The sequence below is a fragment of the Mastigoproctus giganteus genome, chromosome 3 (assembly GCF_048544385.1).
Source record: "Mastigoproctus giganteus isolate SK-2022 chromosome 3, ASM4854438v1, whole genome shotgun sequence".
In the NCBI taxonomy this organism is placed as follows: Eukaryota; Metazoa; Arthropoda; class Arachnida; order Uropygi; family Thelyphonidae; genus Mastigoproctus; species Mastigoproctus giganteus.
This window is the reverse complement of record NC_143577.1, coordinates 254,476,774-254,497,853: the sequence shown is the minus strand read 5'-3', so window position 1 is coordinate 254,497,853 and position 21,080 is coordinate 254,476,774. Positions and strand designations below refer to the sequence as shown.

At 35.4% G+C, this 21,080-nt stretch overlaps 1 protein-coding gene across 2 annotated transcripts in view; it reads right to left on the bottom strand.

Moving 5' to 3' along the window:
* Nucleotides 1-21,080, bottom strand: part of psidin (phagocyte signaling impaired) — a 513,704-nt gene that overhangs the window by 96,409 nt on the left and 396,215 nt on the right. For both annotated transcript variants that reach the window (XM_090371034.1, XM_090371035.1), the window contains 2 exons: nt 16,773-16,815; nt 825-1,037 (listed from right to left, as the gene is read on the bottom strand). In XM_090371034.1, the coding sequence (XP_090227160.1) occupies nt 825-1,037; nt 16,773-16,815 (256 nt within the window). The remainder of the gene's footprint in view (nt 1-824; nt 1,038-16,772; nt 16,816-21,080) is intronic.

The following is a 21,080-nucleotide window of genomic DNA, read 5'->3' as shown; positions in this document are numbered from 1 at the left end:
TGCCACAAGACACTCAAGATGATGTGCTTCCTTTGGCATTCACCAAGCATAAACTCCTCCCCAGACCCTGTTGTAAAAATTGTGAATAATGATTTATCTGAAAATATCACGTTTCCAATCATCAAGTGTCCAGTTTTTGTGCTCCTTTCAACCGCTGCATACTCTTTCTAGCATACACCATCAGTAACACGTGGCTTGGCAATAGCAACTCTGCCATATATTGAAGCTTTATAAAATTCTCGCCGAACTGTTTTGTTAGAAACTGGATTGCTGAGATTCACATTAAGATTTGCAGTTATTTTTGAGGCAGTAGTTTTATGTTTTTGGGCTATAATCCTTTTCAGCGTCTGTTAGTCTCTTTCACTCAGCTTTGTTTTCTGCCACAATTCATCCTATCAGTTTGTTTGTCCATACTTGGTGAAGGCAGACATCACTTTTGATACAGCTTCTCTGGATGCATTAAATAAATAAATCAGCAGTTTTAGCCACTGATTCCCCCTGCTAAACATGCACCAATAATTTTGACTTCTTCAGAATTCAGACAAGTTGGTCATTTTCTTCATGTACCTTTTTTATAAATGATTGCAAGAAACAAAACATAATCATAACTTCAATCATATTTGCAAGAAAAGAAACAAAAAATAATCATAACTGCATGTTCATAAATATGTCATACAGCCATTACAAAAACTACTAATTTCATATCAGGCATTTCTATCATTTTGTCCACTCTCCCTGTGTATGGGTGTATTCGTGTGTCAAAATTTTGCATAAAAAATAGTTTCTCAGGTATATCAAAAGCACTCATGTTTATGTGTACTTACATTTGACTGTGTTAAACTTTGAACCTCAATGGATGATATCAATTCCCTGACAGACCTTAGTAAATCCATCAGAACTTCTGGCATTCCCCTCTTCTCTCCATTTGCCATGTCATTGTGATGCTGACCACCAGTAATATTGGATGGAGGTTTGATAAGATAAAAAGCTGCTATTATTGTCCTTGCAATCATATGCCTCAGTTTCAGCCAAATCACCTACGTAATGAAACCAATTTTATTTTTACATATAATGCTTTTCAATTCTTACTGGCACAGAAAAAAAAAAAAAATTAATGATAGATTGGGTTGTTTATAATGATGATGCAAAGGAAACTTGGGCTACTATTAACTAGCGAATTATGTTAGTAGATTACATAATTATGTCCTCTTACAATGGATAAATTATGAAGCTTAACTATATATATATCAAAACACATCAGTTGACTTGTTTATGAATGACAGGTTATGTATAACAGTGACTCAAACTTTAAGAATATGAGTTATAGTGATGGCTGAAGTATATTTGTGGGGGGAAGCATAGAAAGGAATAAAATTGAAAGCAGTTTTAAAATAACTATGGTCTCTACCGCAAACCATAGTTTCATAAATGCTGATGTGAATGTTAGAAGTTTTTTGTGCACTGTTTTTAAGGCATAAAGCTTAATTTTATATCAAGGCTCTACAAGCTCTTTCAGATTTTTAAAAGGTACTACTTAAAAATGAACAAGGAGTAAATGATTATATATAATGAAAGATCTCATTGAAATAAGACTTCTTTAACCCAATAAATTTTCAGTATCTTGAACTGTTGCTGAATTGCTTATCAAATAATACCTATAACAATATCTCAACTACTGCCAATCTGCAGAGAGAATCACAGATTGGGCTATGACAAAATTGGAAAAAAAAAAAAAAAAAAATACATATATATATATATATATTGAAGAGTATAAAAAATTCAATATTTAAAAAACCTTTTAGTTACTTAGTATTTGTATGGGTTGCATCTTTGTATCCATAAGGTGCAAAGAAACTAGCTTCCTGCTGTATATATAAAAAAAATTCTGTACAACCTGTATCCCTTTTATCATGCTCTTGCTCCATTGGCAGAAGGTACTGATTCGGTTGCTCCTTAAACCTTACTAGACTGCTAACCTCAACTGTCCATGAAGGCAGTTTATTCAAGAAGTTGACAATATGCTGACCAAATGTAAATTTCTCTGAGATCCAGTCTATTAGTTTTCTCCAACAGTCTTGACAGCACCTTGTATTACTCAACTGACTGAGCATATGAACTTTCTCAGCTCACAGTAATCCCCTTTCTTGAAATTAAAGTTTGTCCTTTTACTCTTGACACTACTGAAATAAAAAAAATCACATCTGTCACATCTGTCAGTAACCAGTGTGTCCTAAAGTGTCCACTTTAGGACACACTGGTTACTTCTTGATCTGGTGATAATCAGATCAAGAATAATAGTTCACAATTTCCAATTAATGAGTGGTATCAAATTTAGACAGAAAATGCTCAGTGTTGCTCAGTAAAGCTGGGTGGGAGGGGGGAGTTTGATTACAGTCGGGAAATTTTAACTTGGTTGCTTGGAATTAAATCTTTTTTTGTGTATGTGGGCAAGTATGTGTGCATGCATGTAAATAGAAACTTGTCACTATAGAAAAAATTAACTATGGAAGCTGCTTGAAAGAAAATATCACACAACTACATACTAAAATAAATAGCACATAAAAAAAAAAAAAAAAAAAAAACTAAATACAAACGTTCAGGAATTTAGAACTGTTCAATTCAAATGCGTGTAATAAAATTTCAATATTTGATATTGCTAAACACTACAGCAAGTTTGGTTCCCATAAGTGACTTTTGCTGTTAAGCCCACTTATTTATCACTTTTGTAGCTCAAAGTTTGCTAGTGTAATTTTCAGTGAAATGACTGAATTATGCAATTAAATTTAAAATGTTATAAGCTTGTCCAGAGAAGAAAAACAAGTGATTATACATCTTTTATTATTATTTTTTCTTTTCAATGATGGTTTAAAAACACTATTCTGAAAAAATAAGTGATCAGTATTAATAAGGTCAAATGATGCCCACTTATTCATCAGTTTGTAGCTCAGAGTATTGTTTTCGGTGTTCTCAACACCTTTGTCAAAAGATTCATTTTCGTGAAATGAATAAACTGCGCAATTTTCAGTAAAAACAAAAATGAAAAATCTTAAATGAAAAAAAATGAATTCATTTAAAATGTTATGAGTGTGCCGCAACAAGAAACAAAGTGATTATACAAATTCTGTTATTTGTTTGTTAGTTTTTCAGTGATGCTTTAAAAAAAAAACATTATTCTGGAAAAATAAGTGATTAGTATTGGTAAGGTTAGTATTGGAAAATGATGCGACAAAGCAAACATTTTCTGCATCAGCCAAAAATAAATAAATCAAATAATAATAAAAATTCAAATAAAACTGAATATTCATACTATTCCCATTCCTACTTTCTGTTTTAAACTTGGTCAGACTCTCACTGCCTCCACCATTGAGAGGCAACTTATTCCAATGTTCGACAACCTGCTGCCCCTAGGTGAGCTTCATGCGATCCAAACTTCTGTTATTCCTTGAGATTTTATATTCATGTTAACTGGTTAGTGTCTCATCCACAAGGGAGAACAGACTTTATCAATCATTTTATTCTTTCAGTACCTTATACACCTCAATTAGATCTCTGGTAATCAAACTTTGAAGTCCACACATTCTAAGCCATTCATCATATGTGCATCAATTTGCAGTGGTCACCAATCTGGCTGCACTTCACTGAGGCCCCTCCAGAAACTGTCTTTCTTTAGGTGTGGTCTATAGACCTGATTACAATATTCGAAATGTGATCTAACCATCGCCTTGTAAAGAGGGATAATGACATCCTTCTCCCTCCTAGCAAACATCCTATAAATCATAGACAGGATATCAGATTGAATCATAATACCAAAGTCCTTTCATCTTGAACCATTTTTGTTCCTCTCCCTCCTGGCTAATACATAATCCCAGGATTTCCACTCTCTAAATACATAGCCTAACATTCAAAAGCATTAAACTTTAGTTGCCATTTTTCAGACCATATATGCAACCGATCCAAGTCTTTTCTGGCTTGGATTGCTAACCAACCTTCAAGCCTTCAATGTTATCAGTAAACTTTTGCGGCTTATCTTTGATACACTCATCAATATCATTTATGATAATTAGAAATAAGAGGAGACCCAACACTTGTTAAGCTGATCCACCGTGAAGACTGAACATTTATGACACACTGTCTCCTTTCACTCTTTCAGCCAGCCTGCAATTCACTGTAGGATCTTACCAGAAACTACAACTTCTTCGAGTTTATACAGCAGTATTCCATAAGGGATTGTATCAAAAGTTTAATAAAGACTATATATATATATATATATACACATATATACATATATATATATATATATATATATACACATATATATATATATATATATATACACATATATACATATATATATATATATATATATATATATATATATATACACATATATACATATATATACATATATATATATATATATATATATATATACTTATACACACTAGTTAAAGAATAGATATATAATAATGAAATATACTGTAATTTAACTTTAATGGCTGAATTTTAACTCCTGGTTAGGACAACTATTGCTGATATAATAGAGCTTAACAGAAACGTGGTGCCACATGGAAATTAGCAATAATGAGTTCCAATACAGTATATATAATGTATTTAGGAAAGTCATGCTTCTTATCAAAAGCAGCCTGAGTGTGAAAAGAGCTTCTGACAAGTCTGAAGTTATGCCTGCCAGCACAGAATCTATATGGTTTGAGTTAGTTGGAAGCAAAGGAACAACGAAAGTGGGAGTAATCTACAGACCAGAATATTGTGAAAAATATGACGAGAGTCTTTACATGCTTATGGATTCAAATAAGCATGAATGTCTATTTCCGGGTGACTTTAATCTGCTCCAGATTGATTGGAATATGTGGGAGGGAAACTCCCAATGGGAAAAAACATTTTTAAATAAACTAGTTTATTATTTTTATCAGCATGTTAGAGAAAGTACTAGGGGTGAGAATATTCTTGACCACATTATTAGTAACAAATTAGATGACATCAGAGGGCTTAAAATACAGGGACTATTGTCATATAGTGATCATGCAATCATCAGTTGGAAGATGAAGAAAGATGTTGCAGTAGTTGAAGGTAAAGGCAAGGTTTTAATTTCAGAAGAGGGAAATTTGACAGTTTAAGATGCTATATGGCTTCTGTGAATTGGGCGGATTACCAAGGGATGGTGAACACATTTGAATTATGGAACACTTTTAAAGCAAAAATCACAGAAGCCATGAACACATACATACCTTTAAGAAAATATTGCAGGAGGAGGATGCCAAAATGGACGACTGCAGAGCTGGCTGGTCAAATAGATCAGAAAAAGATGTAAGCAGTATAGAAGAGTTACAGAGTGAAGTTTGCAACAGGTACCAGTTAATCTGTAACTGCAACACAAATAAGGTCAGGGAGGACAAGGCTGCGTGTGAGAAAGCATTGGATCAGAGAGCAAAAAATGAGGACAAAGAATTTTTCATGTATGAGAATACAACAAAAAAAGCTAATCAGATCAGACCCTTGTGCACAGGGTGTGGGTAAATCTTAGAACACCGAGCGGATGTTGCCAATTAATTGAATAGGTACTTTGGATCAGTCTCTACTGAAGAAAGATCCTTCACAATGAGAAAAGGCCATGCAAGTGAGGCACAACCATATGAAATTAGTGATGTCTTAATTACAGATGATTGCTTATTATAAAAACTTTTGAGCATAAAGGCAAGTAAGACTCCTGATTGTATACACCCTGTAGTTTTGAGGGAGAATGCAAACGAGTGTATTGAACCATTGTGTTTAAATATAAGGGCATCTTTGAACTCAGGGGAGATTCCTTTGGATTGAAGAAGTGCCAATGCATTGCCAAAACATAAAAGTGGTTCCAAGAGCGAAGTTGGTAACTATAGCCCAGTTAATCTGACTTCAGTGTTAGAAACAATCTTAGAGATATGATTAAGAGTGCAATCCAAGGACAATTAGATAGATACCACATTCTGAAGGACACACAACATGGTTTTGTTAAGGGAAAATCATGCTTAACTAAGTTAATAAGCTATTTTGACACAGTTATTCATGAGTTGAATTGAGGGAACAATTTTGATGTAGTTTATTTGGATTTTAGTAAAACATTTTACTCAGTCCTTTACGAGAGGTTACTATTTAAGCTTGAACAGGTTGGCATTACCATCCAGCCAGAGTATAATTCATTGCTGGAATAAACTTAAAAACTATCATCTAGTGTTATGGTGGGAAAGCTTGAATAAATTTTAAAGGATTGCCAATAGACTGCAGAGAGGAAATCTGCCAATTCTATGCCCTACACTTATATTAGAGAATGTAGCAGCAGAGAGTGTTGAAAGCAAAGCTTCTGAAGATAAAACTGAAGTCTACATGCCTGGAGACTGAGTTAACTTTGGTTATTTGTTATTTGGTTTTTTTTTAGGAGCATTAGCAACTAAGGCCATATTGCTCCGTGAATATGCGGTGGTCATTCTTGACCTTTCCGCATCCTTCGTATTTGGTGGTGACGGGCTCGAACCTCGGTCTAATCAAGAAGCGTGTGCTACGCACTGCCGCTCCTTCCCACCTGGCTACGGAGGCGCCAAGTTAACTTAGGTGGTAGATGACTTTCATCAACCGGTGAAATACCACCACTTTGCTTATTGTAGGCTTGAAGTGGTGAAACCCATGTTTAGTCTCTAGAGCAAAGTTTCCGGCATCCCCCTTCCCCCATACTTCTCCTTCAACCCATGCATGGTACCAAGTACTATAGGTTTTGATACCTTTCGTGTTTGGAGTTTTCATAAAAAAAAAAAAAAAAAAAAAACTTAACTGTTTTCATGACATAAACTCAATGCTTCCTTCATTAGTCCACGAAGAACAAATTTTTCTCTTCGTGGACTAATGTTATTAGTGGAGTCCCTCAGGAATCAGTGTTGGGTCCATTGTTGTTTTCTGTATTTATAAATGATACTGATGATGGTATATCAGGCTTAATGTCCAAGTTTACAGATGATACAAAGGTTGGCAGGGTTGTTAATGACACTAATGACAGTAATGACACTAATTCAGGCCTTGAATGGGTTGAGCACACTGAATTTGATGGGATCCTTCCATTTTTTCAGATTACAAACCTAAGGGGGCATAAATTCAAATTAAAAAAGGATATGTAGAATTGATGTGTGAAAAAATTTCTGGTGGTTAATTGCAGGAACAAACTTCCATCTGTCGTGGAAGTTGATAGGTTGAATAAATTTAAGGAGGAACTGGACAGGCATTTGGAGGGAATGGTGTGATTTTTTTTTTTTTTGGCTGATGCTGCATAAGCTCATACACTTGCTTTCTTGCATCACATGCCACTACTGCTACTACTACTACACTGCTGCAACAAGATCTAGAAAAGTTGAGCAGATGGGCTGAGAGGTGGCAAATGATGTTTAACATTGACAAATGTAAAGTAGTACATATGGGAAGCAGTAATCCCAGAGTAACGTATCAACTCTGTGGTACCACACTGACAGTGGTAGAAAATGAAAACGACCTTGGGGGTAATTGTGCAGGCAGATATGAAGTTTTCTGAGCAGTGCAGACAGTCTGCAAGAGTAGCTCATGGTGCCTTGTCAATGATATACAGGAATTTCTCTAACAGGGATAATTAGGTGATTATCCCCTTGTATAAGGCAATGGTCAGGCCACACCTTGAGTACAGGTCTGGAGGCCTCATTTTAAAAAGGATGTAGAGCTGTTGGAACGAGTACAGAGAAGAGCAAAGTGATCAGTGAATGGAATAAAGGGTTGCTCTTACAAAGAAAGGCTTAAGTTTTGTAAATTACAGTGTCTGGAGACTAGGCACCTGCGAGGTGATATGATTGAGGTGTATAAAGCCTTGAATGGTTTGAGCATGCTCAATGCGGATGGGATTCTTCCTCTTGCTCAGAATAATCGCCCGAGAGTGCATAAATTCAAATTGAGGAAAGACGGCTGTAGGACAGATGTGCAGAAATTTGCCTTTAGCCAGCGGGTGGTTGATTGGTGGAACAAACTTCCATCTGTTGTTGTAGCAGCTGATTTGATAGCTTAAATAGATTCAAGGCAGAACTTGACAAACATCTGGAGTGAGTGGATGGGTGAAATAAGGGTTTTTTTTTTTTTTGGCTGATGCTATATAAGCTTCCTTTCTTGCATCATGTGCCTTTGCTAATGCTAATGCTAATGATTTGGCAAAATATTTAAATTTACCAAAAGAATCTGCAGAACTATGCAGATTCCTCAAAGTAAAGAGAGTCTGCGTGACAGTATTAGACTTAAGTCAAAAAATCTTCTGGCATATGGCATATTTTACTCATCATACACACACAGAGAATGAGAACTAGTCCCTTACTATTTTGAGGACAATTCTATGGTTTTTTGCAGTAATATAAGTTAATGAACTTAATGAAATATTTAGGAATTAATTACAATCCTACCGATGATACGAAGATGTAGATTTTTTATTAATTAAAGACGTTTCTCAGAGGTGTGTTTCTCTGCAATGGAAATAAATATGGGTCAATTCCAATAGTTCAATTCCAATATGTGTATTTTAAAGAAATATATGAGAACATGAAGACATTGTTGACATATATTAAGTATGAAGAATATGGTGGTTGGTTTTTTTTTTTATGAAAACCCCAAACAGGAGAAGTATTAGAACCTATAATACTTAGTACTATGCATGCGTTGAAGGTTGAGAAGACAAAAGATGTTTGTTGGCATTAGACTTGAACTTCTCAAGGCTGTAATTTTCAGGAAATACGTATGAATGAAGGTTGTTCCACAAAACAGCAGTTGAATGAATAAACGAGGAAGATAAAAAGTTGATACTGTGAGTTTGAAGTTGGACTGTAAATGGATGTTGGCTGGTGGTGGCGGCACATGTTCGGACTGTTTTGAAATAGAGAGAGAGAGTGGGAATTATAGAAGCCAATTCACAAGAACAGTGCCCATGGAAATATCAGTAGAAAAGACATGCAGCAGAAACAGTACGTCTATGAGACGGAGAGTGGAGAGACTGTTAGAGATGAATCATTAATTAACCTAACTGCCCTCTTCTGAATGGAATCTAGAAGCTTGAGAGAGCTTTTGGAGGCACCGCCCCAGATATGGAAACAATATTCCACAGTAGGAGTGGTTTGCGATTTGTACAGAGTGAGAGCTGTTTGGAGGAAAACTAATGCCGAGAGCAAAAGAGAAAACCAAGATTTTTAGATGCAGAGGAAGCAATATTTGTAATGTGCTTGTCCTAAGAGAGATTAGAGGTCAGCATAATCCCCAAAAGAGATATATCATTTTGCCTAGAAATTGGAGTGTCACCAAATATAAGCATAGGAGCAGAAGGATCCTTTTTGCAGGATATAAGAGAGGACTCAGTTTTAGAAGGATTGAAATCAACTAAGTTATCTTTTCCCCACTGGAGATTGGCATTTAAGGAATTGGTAACGGATATTCGAGAAGGCAACTGATTGAACAGGGCAAAGTTTCTCAAACCGGAAAGCGGAATGTAATGTGCTATCATCATCAAAACTATGGATAGGATTTCCACTCAATGGAAGGTCATTATTATACAAGAGGAAAAGAGTGGAGAAAAGAACTGAACCTTGGGGAAAACCAGCATTAGTGGAGAAGTTAGAAGACAGATAACCATCTAACATTACCCACAATGAGTAGACAGAGAAAAAAACTGGATAACCAATTATCCGCAATGTTTATCTGCAAAAAACAGTTGGCAAACCATAAGATGGAAGCTTGTTTAGAAGACCTTTATGCCAAACATGATAGAAAGCCTTTGAGATGTCAAGAGCCACCACTTGTGTTTCACCATACTTTTCCATTCAGTTTGTTCATAAATGGGTAACATAAGCCAGAATATATCCAGTGGATCGACACTGACTGAATCCATACTGGTGATCGTTAATCAGACGGAAGGTTTTTCTAGATAGTTTAAGACTTGATGGTTAACTGATTTTTCCATTACTTTAGAAAGAGAAGAAGTAATTACAATGGGATGATAATTGGATGGGAGGGATTTGTCACCCTTTTTAGGAACTGGCAGGATGTGAGCAAATTTCCAAGCAGACTGAAAAACACTTTTGGAATAAGAAAGTGAAAAAAGGCAGCAAAGAATAGGAGTAAGTTCAGTAGCACAGGTTTTGAACACAAGTGGAGAAATACCATCAGTACCTGGAGCTTCCTTTAGCATCAAGGTTCATCAAAGTCCTTCTGACATCCTCTTGAGGGAAGACCACAGCAGGCATTGAATGAAGCGTGATGAAATGGTAGGAGGTGTTTTACCAAGATACATGAGTTGGAAGAAAAATGGGATGCTATCAGGTCAGCTTTATCCTTGGCTGAAGTGACAATAGAACTATCTGGTTTTGACATGGGTGGGAACAGAGATGGGCAAAAGTTGTGGCCAACAGCTTTGGCAAGAGACTAGAATGCTCGGCTATCATTATGGCAAGAAGCAAGTTTTCTACTCTTAGTCTGTTCGAAATCAAATTTAGACTGATTAATAACTGCTTTACAATTGTTGCGAACTCTGGCGTAGGCAGAAAATGAAATTGAAGAATTGGAAACAAGCCAATTATGATATGCAACATTCTTCTCTTTAACAGTCTTAGCACATTTATTGGAAAACCAAGTAGTAGTAGTAGTAGTACCGGCATGTGATGCAAGAAAGCAAGTGTATGAGCTTATGCAGCATCAGCCAAAAAAAAAAAAAAAAAATATATCACACCATTCCCTCCAAATGCCTGTCCAGTTCCTCCTTAAATTTATTTAACCTATCAACTTCCACAACGACAGATGGAAGTTTGTTCCAGCAATTAACCACCCGCTGGCTAAAGGCAAATTTTTTCGCACATCAATTCTACATCTGTCCTTTTCTAATTTGAATTTATGTCGCCTTAGGTTCGTAATCTGAACAAGTGGAAGGATCCCATCAGAATTCAGCATGCTCAACCCATTCAAGGCCTTATACACCTCAATCAGATCACCGCGCAGGTGCCTAGTCTTCAGTCACTGCAATTTGCAGAACTTAAGCCTCTCTTGGTAAGAGGATCCCTTCATTCCCCTCACCAATCTTGTTGCCTTTTTCTGTACATGCTCAAGCAAATCTACATCCTTCCTAAAATGAGGCCTCCTGACCTGTATGTAGTACTCAAGGCATGGCCTGACCATTGCCTTATACAGAGGGACAATCACCTCCTTTTCCCTGCTAGCAAAATTCCTATATATCATTGACAAAACCCCATGACCTGCCCTGGCAGCCTATCTGCATTGCTCAGAAAACTTCATTTCTGACTGCACAATTACTCCCAGGTACATTTCTCTGGGGTTACTTCTACCCCATATGACGTACTTTGCATTTGTCAAGGTTAAACTTCAGTTGCCACTTCTTAGCCCATCTGCCCAAATTATCTAGATCCTGTTGCAATAGCACACTGCCATTGCTGTCATTAACAACCCTGCCAAACCTCTGTATCATCTGCAAACTTCGACATTAAGCCTGATATACCTTCATCAATATTATTGATAAATATCAATGATATTGATGAAGAGATTTAGATAAAGGACGAGATTTTAAGGTGGAATGTGGAATAAAGGATTCCATTCCATCAGAAGTTTTGAAATAGTAATATGACCAAGGAAAAGAATAAAAAAAATTTTGCATTCTTGTAATGCCAAACAACACGAGTTTGGGAACAGCCATGAGACAATCACCAAGTTGTGATCTGAGGTGCCTAAAGGACCACTCACTTCAACCGTGTACTTAGGATTGTGTGAGAGAAAAAGATCAAGTATGTTCGCTGTGTGGTTAGGTTTTTTCGGCATTCTGGTAGGTAAATGAACAATCTGTGCAAGGTCATTAGTAATTGCAAAAGCCTCAGCATCTCAACCAGTTGGGTCTGTGTGACTAGAAAACAGAAGCCAGCTGGAGTTGTGAACATTACAATCACCAAAGGAAAATTATCTCACTGTTAGGAAAGTTGGAGTGGAGAAAACCAAGTTGCAAAGAGAGGAAGTCAAAGAGTTCCAAGTGATTAGTGGAATTGGGAGAATGGTAGAGACAACAGATGAATTTGACAGAATGAGCTAGAGAGATTTTAAGCCAGAGAAGATCGAAAAGAGGAGATTCCAAATTACCAAGTCTCTGACAGGAAATATTGGAACAGACAGATGCACAAGTACCACCTTTGAGGTGAAAGGAATCATAGCAAATAATTTGGGCAACTAAGATGAGCAGTGGTTGAATCAACCGATAACAGAAATTCTGTCAGGAGAAGTACATGCGGTTTGGCAGACTGTAAGTGGAAATGGACATCATTAAGATTAGAACTGAGACCAAGTATATTTGTGAAATGAACTAGGAAGTGTTTGTGGGAGGTTTAGATCTTTTTGCAGATAAGTTTGCTCTATTAGTTTGATGATTCATGGTGTAATCAATAGTAAGAAAAAGTTGGGGTGGACATGCTGTATGAAGTAATGAAATTTTTGGATATGGCGTACACGTGGCAAAAATATACCCAGATCCTTGACATAACGTGGCCTTGACAATGTCCCCCCCCCCCTCGGCACATACAAACTACTCAGACTTCCTCCAGTCACTATCTGGCAGAGTAGAGGCAGCAAGATTATACACTAGCTGATCCAGAAGCCTCCTAGGTTGTTGTTGTTATTTGGTTTTTAGGAGTATTAGCAACTAAAGCCATATTGCTCCGGGATATGCAGTGGTCATTCCCTGACCTTTCCACTCCTCTGTATTTGGTGGTCATGGGCTCGAACCCCGGTTTAATCAAGAAGCATGTGCTACACACTGCTGCTCCTGCCCACCTGGCTACGGAGGCACCAAGAAGTCTCCTAGAGAGTTACCAACAGGTTCGGTCCAGCGTACTAACTGGCAGTTGGCCTGCAAACACTGTTTTAGGGCTGTACCCTCGAAATGTAAGGAAGTTTTGATCTCGACACGGTGTTCATCATAACCTCAAAAGACATCAATGATACTGCAAGATGGAAGATATGGGGAGGTGGTTGGCCTGAACTTAGCTCTGGACACTAAACATGGGTTCCACCACCTCAAGCCTCTAATAAGCAAAGTGGTGGTATTGCACCGGTTGATGAGAGTCATTTACCACCTAGTATTATCTGGTAACACAGAAGGGCAGCATTCCTCTGTGTGGTGTAGGCAGCACACCGCAACCCCTGCTTATGTTGGTTCACACCTGGGTGGTCATTCCCAGTGTGCCTGCGCATGGGGGTTATACCCAGGATTACCAATAGTCCCACCATCGAGAAGGTGTAAGCAGAGGATTTGGCTGTCAGAGCCAAAATTGGGTCCACTTGACTTCAGTGTCACCCGAATATCAGTTCCATCAGCATTTTAGACTCCCAGGTAGCAAGCACAACTTGTCTAGCATATCTGAGAGAATGTCTGCGACAGCCTCAAGGATCAAAAAAAGTGCCTTGTGCTGACTTTAAAGTGATAGGCATGTTACTTGATCAGCATTCTGGCTGCATAAAAATGCCTTGCTTTTTGTGTGTGAGTGGGACAGTTGGGCAAGGAGTAACAACTGAGATCTCAAGGTCTGGCCAAAGAGGGGCAATTTTTTTTTGCATGGATTATAGAACATAGTTCATACAGCTAGACCCCAAAACTGTCCTTCTTCCAAATAAAACAGTTTGATGAAACAGTTTTGGAAGCTTTACCTCAGGAAGGTCCCTGCTTCAACTACCTTTGTACTAAATTCCCATTGATCACCGAAGAGCAACTAAAACAAGGTATTTGTGTTGGACCTCAAATTTGCAAACTGATGATGGACCGAGATTTTGAGAGAACTATGAATAAAGGAGAAAAATGGGCGAAGATTAGTTCTGGTCTGTAGTTGAGCACTTCTTAGAGAACAACAAGGATCCAAACAAGAACAAGTTGGTAAACTTCAGGGAGATGAGATGCAACACGAGTGTCAAGGTACTTTTTCACACTCTCACATCGACTATATTTATTTCCCTAGAAAATCTAGGAAGTGTTAGTGAAGAACAGGGTGAGAAGTTTCACCAGGACATTAAAGATATGGAGACTAGGTACCAGAAGGTGGAATGTCAACATGATGTCCAACTATTGCTGGAAGCTGAAGAGAGACTGTAAATATATGGATCTGCATGAAAATCAAAGAAAAGAAAATTTGATGCATTGTAGATCAGTTTTTAAAGTGAGATGAGTGTTTAGTGGACATTTTTACCACATTGGCCTTTTTAATATTGTTTTTAAGATGTATTTAAATATAAAAGTCTGTTAAAAGAAGCATTTTGTTATAATTTCAGTGCACAAATTCTGACAAAATTAATAAAAAATTTTGGAAAAACCAAATTTTCTTTCATGATATTTGAATAAATCGGACATGATGAAAACAAATGGAAGTCATTTTGGAAATCAGCATTAGAAAATAATTCAGAAACACTATTTTCTGAGAAAATATCAGTGAAATTTTTTTCAAAATGCCGAGTAGCATAGCATAGCATAGCATAGCATAATCCAAAGTTGAGTACATCTGATTGTTTGTTGAGGACACCATTGTTAACAATCAATCAATGATTACTGATGAGTGAACTTGGGATAACATAGATGTAAACTGGAAAGTCTTAAAATAATATTTATCAAATAGTCCTAAAGGAGAGAACTGTATAATAAGAAAGTGAACCACAGAATTTCTTAGTCTTTGACTTGGAATTTATTTAGAAACTAAAGTTACTATGAAGCAATCAAGATTTGTGAATGCAGGTGGAGGGTAGCACATGACAAAGGAAAGCACTGTTTGCTTTTATTGGTTATTTAAACAAAATCATATATGTATCATATGAGGTCTGATCAAATAAGTTCTACAGCTTTATTTTTCCAAAAAAAAAAAAAAACAAACCCAATTGAAATACATTTTTAAAAGTGGTTCCCATCAAAGTAGCATCTCAATGATGATATGCAATTTAAATCAACATTCCTACCACTTCTGAAAGCAATGCTTGAAGTCTTCAATTGTGTGCTGGTTGTGTTTCGACTATCATATTCTGTTGGATGGTTAATCACTGACTGGAACAAATTTTTTTTCGTGCACATTTCTTCCTTCTTAAATGCATGATTAAAAATTTGTAGTTTACAGAAATCATCTTACAATGCTCAAGTTCAAGTATCGAGATTAAAATTAATAATGAAATGAACACTTATTTCCATGATTGTTTTTATATTAAGAATTATATATTAAGAATTTTATTGAGAACACCTCAATTATACTCTTAATGACTTGCTTCTTGAAAGGGTCCAAATGGTGGCAACTCAAATGGTGGGCTCGGCAGAAGGACAACAGTACGAGGAAAGACTCCGATTATGTGGGCTACAGAGCTTGGCAACCAGTCACCTCAGAGGTGATCCGATTGAGGTTTATAAGGCTCTGAGATGGATTAGTAAAATGAATGAAGGTAGAATTTTCACTGTTATAAAGAAATCAAGAACTAGGGGTTATAAATTCAAATTACAAGGCCTGAGGTTAGATTAGACTGTAGGAAGTTTACTTTTAGCCAGTGAGTCATTGATTGCTGGAACAAGTTGCCCTCGCAGGTAGTTGAGGCTGACAGTTTGAATAAATTCAAAGGTCAACTGGATACTTAGCTGTGCGAGGAGGGAAGCACATAATTTGTGTTTTCTTATCTACTTGTTTTTTTTTTTCCAGTGCAGCAAATTGGTGAATAATATTACTATTATTATTATATAGGCTATGTTTAAAGACAATACCATATCTCGTTCATCAGGCCTAACGAACATGGAATGCTTACAGCTGTCAGAGACTTGCTCAATAGCTGATCTATTACTCCAATGTCAACTGCCATCTTTTTTTTGTGCTTATATAACAAAAACATGTAAAAATACAAGTGACTCACAGTTAATATTCTAAATTGCATAAATTATGTATGTAATTTACAAAACACATTTTAAATTACATATCAAAATTGCATATGGATTTGGTGTTAAAGTCTCTACTTTAACGATGGTATGCTGACTTCCGATTTCATTTGTTAATGCATACTAGATTTTTTTATAAAGGCAATCTTTGTCAGTAAACAATAATTACAACAGTAATTCAAAAGTAGTTCAAGTTGAAAGATCAAAATTACGTTTTATTGCAAGCATAAATAACTATGCAGGCTGGGTACAATGGGGAAGTCATGATCTTTATCAAACTGGCAGAACACTTTCCAGCATCTTGTTACCACCAAAAATGAATTGCAAAGTCAAAGTGCATTCCACAGATTTTACACACACCACCCTGTTCATGGCTTCATCTAACCAGTTATATGGTTAGGGTCAAACTAATACACAGTACCAAAAACTGTTTCCCACTCTTCAGTCACATTTACCACCCAGTCAAAATTACAAAAACATTTCAAGTAGAGGTTTATCTTTGGTTTATTTTCTCTAATAAAAAAATTTAAAAATGCAACATATAAAATACAAAGTCTTGGCACCAAAATGAAATATAAAGTTATTTAAAGCAGTTAAATTCAAAGCCACAAATTCTGGATCATTTGGTTTTGAATTAGCAAGATTTTAATTTTTTATAACTAATGTATCTCTAAAATTAATGGTGTATAATGATATGTTCTACTACTACTCCATATGTATCAAATGTTTAGCAGTAACAAAGAAAAGAAAGTTTGTGATAACTTAAAAATAAGTCAATGTAAGAATTACTTCTTACCTCCTCTTCAAAAGACTTTGTTTTCAAGTTTTCAATTAATTCCCTAGTTACAATAAAAAATAAAATAAAAAGTATCAAGATTTCCAAAAGAATAACACCTTATTCAAGTTAATTTATATTTGTGAAACAAATCACAGGCAATGTCTGTGCATGGAGGGATAAGTGACTATAAGCATTATTCATCAATGCACAGTACTATGCTAAAAGTTATATGGCAAGGAAAATACAACTGCAAAGATGAAGAACCACGTATAACAGGGGAGATAATTATTTTTATATAGGAAAGCAAAATGAGAAGATTCTGACTACAGGTTGGAGAACTAAGGAAAGTTCTGCAGCTTGTTAAAAGCTTTGAATTATTCACATTAATACATGGAATACAGTCAGTTCTGATATAACGTGGTACATGTGTTCCTAAAAATCTCCGCATAATGGCATTTCGTGCATTAAAAACAACAGGACTTATGGGAGAAAATAGGGATAAGGACAGAGCACTCAAAAAAAAAAAAAAAAAAAAACAAAAAAAACTGTTCAGTGTGGTAAGTAAAACACTAAAAAAAGTTAGAAACCAAATAAAATTGCTGATACAGGTTTAAACAGCTTAAATTTCTAATAAATAAATAAATATTACAGTAAATATAGCACTGTAATATATACATACTAATTAATATTTCTGTTCACTAACTTTTTTTTTTGAATTGTAAAATTTAAGAGTGAAAAAGATATGCAATCAATAACAATTAACACGCATGCACAAATTGCACAAGTAAGATATGCAGTAACAATTTCACACATTAAAAATAGGAAGCTTAAAATACAAGGAATACAGACAAGATTCTGAAAATTTATTTATGCTTTTTTTTATGATTGACGATTTCATGGAAGGGGAAACATTTCACCATAATAAAGTAAAAAGCCACAGAATTCCAGCTATTGGTATTATTGCAAATGCAATAAAATCGACTTTACTACTCGTTTATAATTAAATGCACTAACAGAAAAGCCCAATTTTAAACTGGGAACTGAAAATTGTTTTTATTGTTTCATGGTAGTGGCCTCCAGAAATGTGCTCCTCGCTCACACTATCCCGCCTCACAAAATTTCTGTTCTAACAGAAAAATGAGCTCCTGAAAACATGAGTCGGCCTACGATATCTTGTGAATATAGCATAACACATTTTTTAAGCTTGATAAACTTGTATGTATTGTTGTGCAGGTCGCTATGTTCAGCATGGTGCCAGGTTTTGTGTTCACCGGATGTTACTTGCAGACGAAATCGCACATGAGCAATGCGAAAACTGCATTATACCCGCATTGTTCCCTAATAAATCAGTCATATTGTGAAAATGCATGTTATAGCAGAACTGACTGTTCATCCAAAATACATAAAAACACAAGTTTTAATCATTTTTGATAGCATTTTTAATAATAATGGTATACATTATTCTTGCTCACTAAAAACTATGGGCAGTTTTATTACCTACCTGATAGGATTATCAGAAATCAAAAAATTTTCTAGCATGTCCAAATTTTCAAAAAAATTACATTATAATACTGCACCCAAATAAATATATATTACAAAAAAGAAGTGTAAGTGTTGTTAGTGTTTTAATTAATTAATTTATTTATTTATTTATTTATCATTAATGTGTTATTATTATTATTACTATTATTAATGTTCTTTTGTTTCACATGATGTAATGCTGATGAACAGCAGAGCTAAAACTGTTCACTGGATTAAAGAAATATGCCCCAATGTGGACTAACAAAAAAAAAAAAAAAAAATGGCAGCAAAAATATTAAGAATGAGTCAATTCTCTCTCTCTCTCTCTCTCTCTCTCTCTCTCTCTCTCTCTCTCTCTCTCTCTCTCTCTCTTAGCAAACACACATCTGCTGCTTTGTTCAAATAAAAGTAGGAGAATCAATGAAACGGTTTGTTAAAGTTAGAGTTAGAGATGGAAGCCATTTCCAGCATTTTTTTTTTTTTTTTTTTTTTAGATAAAAAAAATGTTTATCCTTTCAGCAGAATTCCAGGCAATTGAATATGGCTCTCTTAGCTACAATAAAACTGGTTCTGTTTCTGGCAAAGAGTTCATATGAAGAAACCAAAGGAAATGTGTTGGAGTTTAAATGCAGCCTATCTCAAAGTGAACTTCAATGGACCACTATCCAAGCCATGGCTAAAACGCTTAAAGTACGAGATGTGACCATCATAAAGTTCAAGACTGATTTTTTATCTTGAAATTGCAATTTCATAACAAGTTGCTACTTGTTGCAATGTTTGGTAATTCATTTAGGTGTAATGAATCAATCACCTATTTATCTATAGCTGGTCTAAATTAGCAAGCATTGAATAGAAGGCGTTTTATATGTTTTGTGTCTTGAAATGAGTGATTTTACTGAGCAGTAAATCTGCATCAAATTTTGTTTCAAATTAGAGAAAAGTGCAATAGAAACCCATGAAATGTTAAAAACATCTTTCTGAGAACATGCTATGTGTTGTTTAAAAAGGCCTGCTTGTCTGTTGAAGATCATTCTCATTCCAGCTGCTCTTCAACTTTTTTATAGGAGGTTTTTTATAAGAGAAATTTCTGTCAGCTAGTGTTCCTGGACTATGGAAATTAAATAAATAAACAAATGTTGAAAAACCAATCTTGCTGTATTGCAAGTATATATGTATGGGGCTGGTAGTGTTACAGTGGGGTGGAGTGTTGCTGCTGCTGTGAGGATGGGGAAGGGGTTCATGATCTCAATCATGACTGGCACCAAAACAGTTTCTAGTCTCTTGTTATCCTCAAAAATCAGTTTGGCTTCAAAAACGTTCTGAAGTCAAAGTACATTATATACATTTTGCCTGGCTTCAGCTAATTATATTCATAACTGCAAGTTCAGTTTTAAAAAAAATAATAAAATAAAACATAACATCTCCAACTTATTAAATATTCAATTAAATATAATAGGATTATCAATACACATTTTTTATTTAATAATTTTAAAATTAACCAAAGTAGGCATTTTTGTTGATCACAGAACTCTACTTCCAGAAAATTATAATTCAGTTGTGAATAAAAATTTTTCCACAGAAAATTTTTTTTAGTTAGCACAACTATATGCAATATAAAAATAAAATGTTAATCATAAAATAATTTTAAAAAATTATAAATCAAGTGTTTCATTTTGTTTACAACAGAACTTCAATTTTATAAAATCATAATGCTGCTATGAATAGAGATTTTTTATTCAAAATTTTATCAGCTAGTGCATCTATATGCACTATTAACTAGTCTAATGCATACACTGGAAGTAAAGCATGTCATCATCATCCATTTTCAATCCATTGCAGGATGAAGGCCTCTCCAGCAACTTTCCAGTTGCTTCTGTTTTGAGCAATGGTGATCCCTTTACCACCCACAAACTCATGAATTTCATCTATTCATCTCCGCCGTTGTCTTCCAGGTTTTATTCTACTCCTCTTGGGTACCATCCTGTTACTTTCTTAGTCCATCTGTCATGTCTTCGAGCTATGTGTCCTGCCCAAGGCCATTTTAGTTCTTTAGTTTTGATAAGAATGTCCTTTACTTGAGTTTGTTGCCTAATCCACGTGTTTCTCTTCTTATCTAACAGTCTGATTACCAATATAATTCGTTTCATTCTTTGCTGTGTAGTTCTCAGCAAAGAATCTCTTCCATTCTTTTGGTGAGTGCCCAAGTTTCACTTCCATAAGTCATGGTGGAGAGTATACATTGGTTCATTATTTTACATTTCAGACAAATTGGGATATTGCTCCTCAGTATGCGACTATATTTCCTGAATGCTATCCATCCAAAATTTATTCTTCTCTTGACTTCCAGCTATTTATCATTATTACAGCTAATAACTTGTCCCAGATAAGTATACGACTCTACCTTTTCAATTACTGCTCCTTCAATCATTATGTCTCTTTCTATGGCATACTTGTTCATCATTACTTTTGTTTTAGCCATATTCATCTTTAGTCCAAAATCCTTACTAACTGTGCATAATTGATTAAGATTTTCCTCTAATTCTAAAGCATGTACCAGTTCAAATTACAAGATAAAGATAAATATAGAGGGAGCGTGTTCTGGAACCTTTTTTTTTTCTTCACAAAACAGCACCAAGCACTGTCATTTTAACACTACAGCAATGTGTGTTTAAGTCAAGTTTATTCTACTCAGCATTAAGAATTAAGACTAGGTAATTTATAAGGGTGGTTCTAGGTTGGTCTGGATTTCTTCACTAAACTTAACTCTTTCAACCCTCTACACTAACTCATTTTTGTCAATGCCAT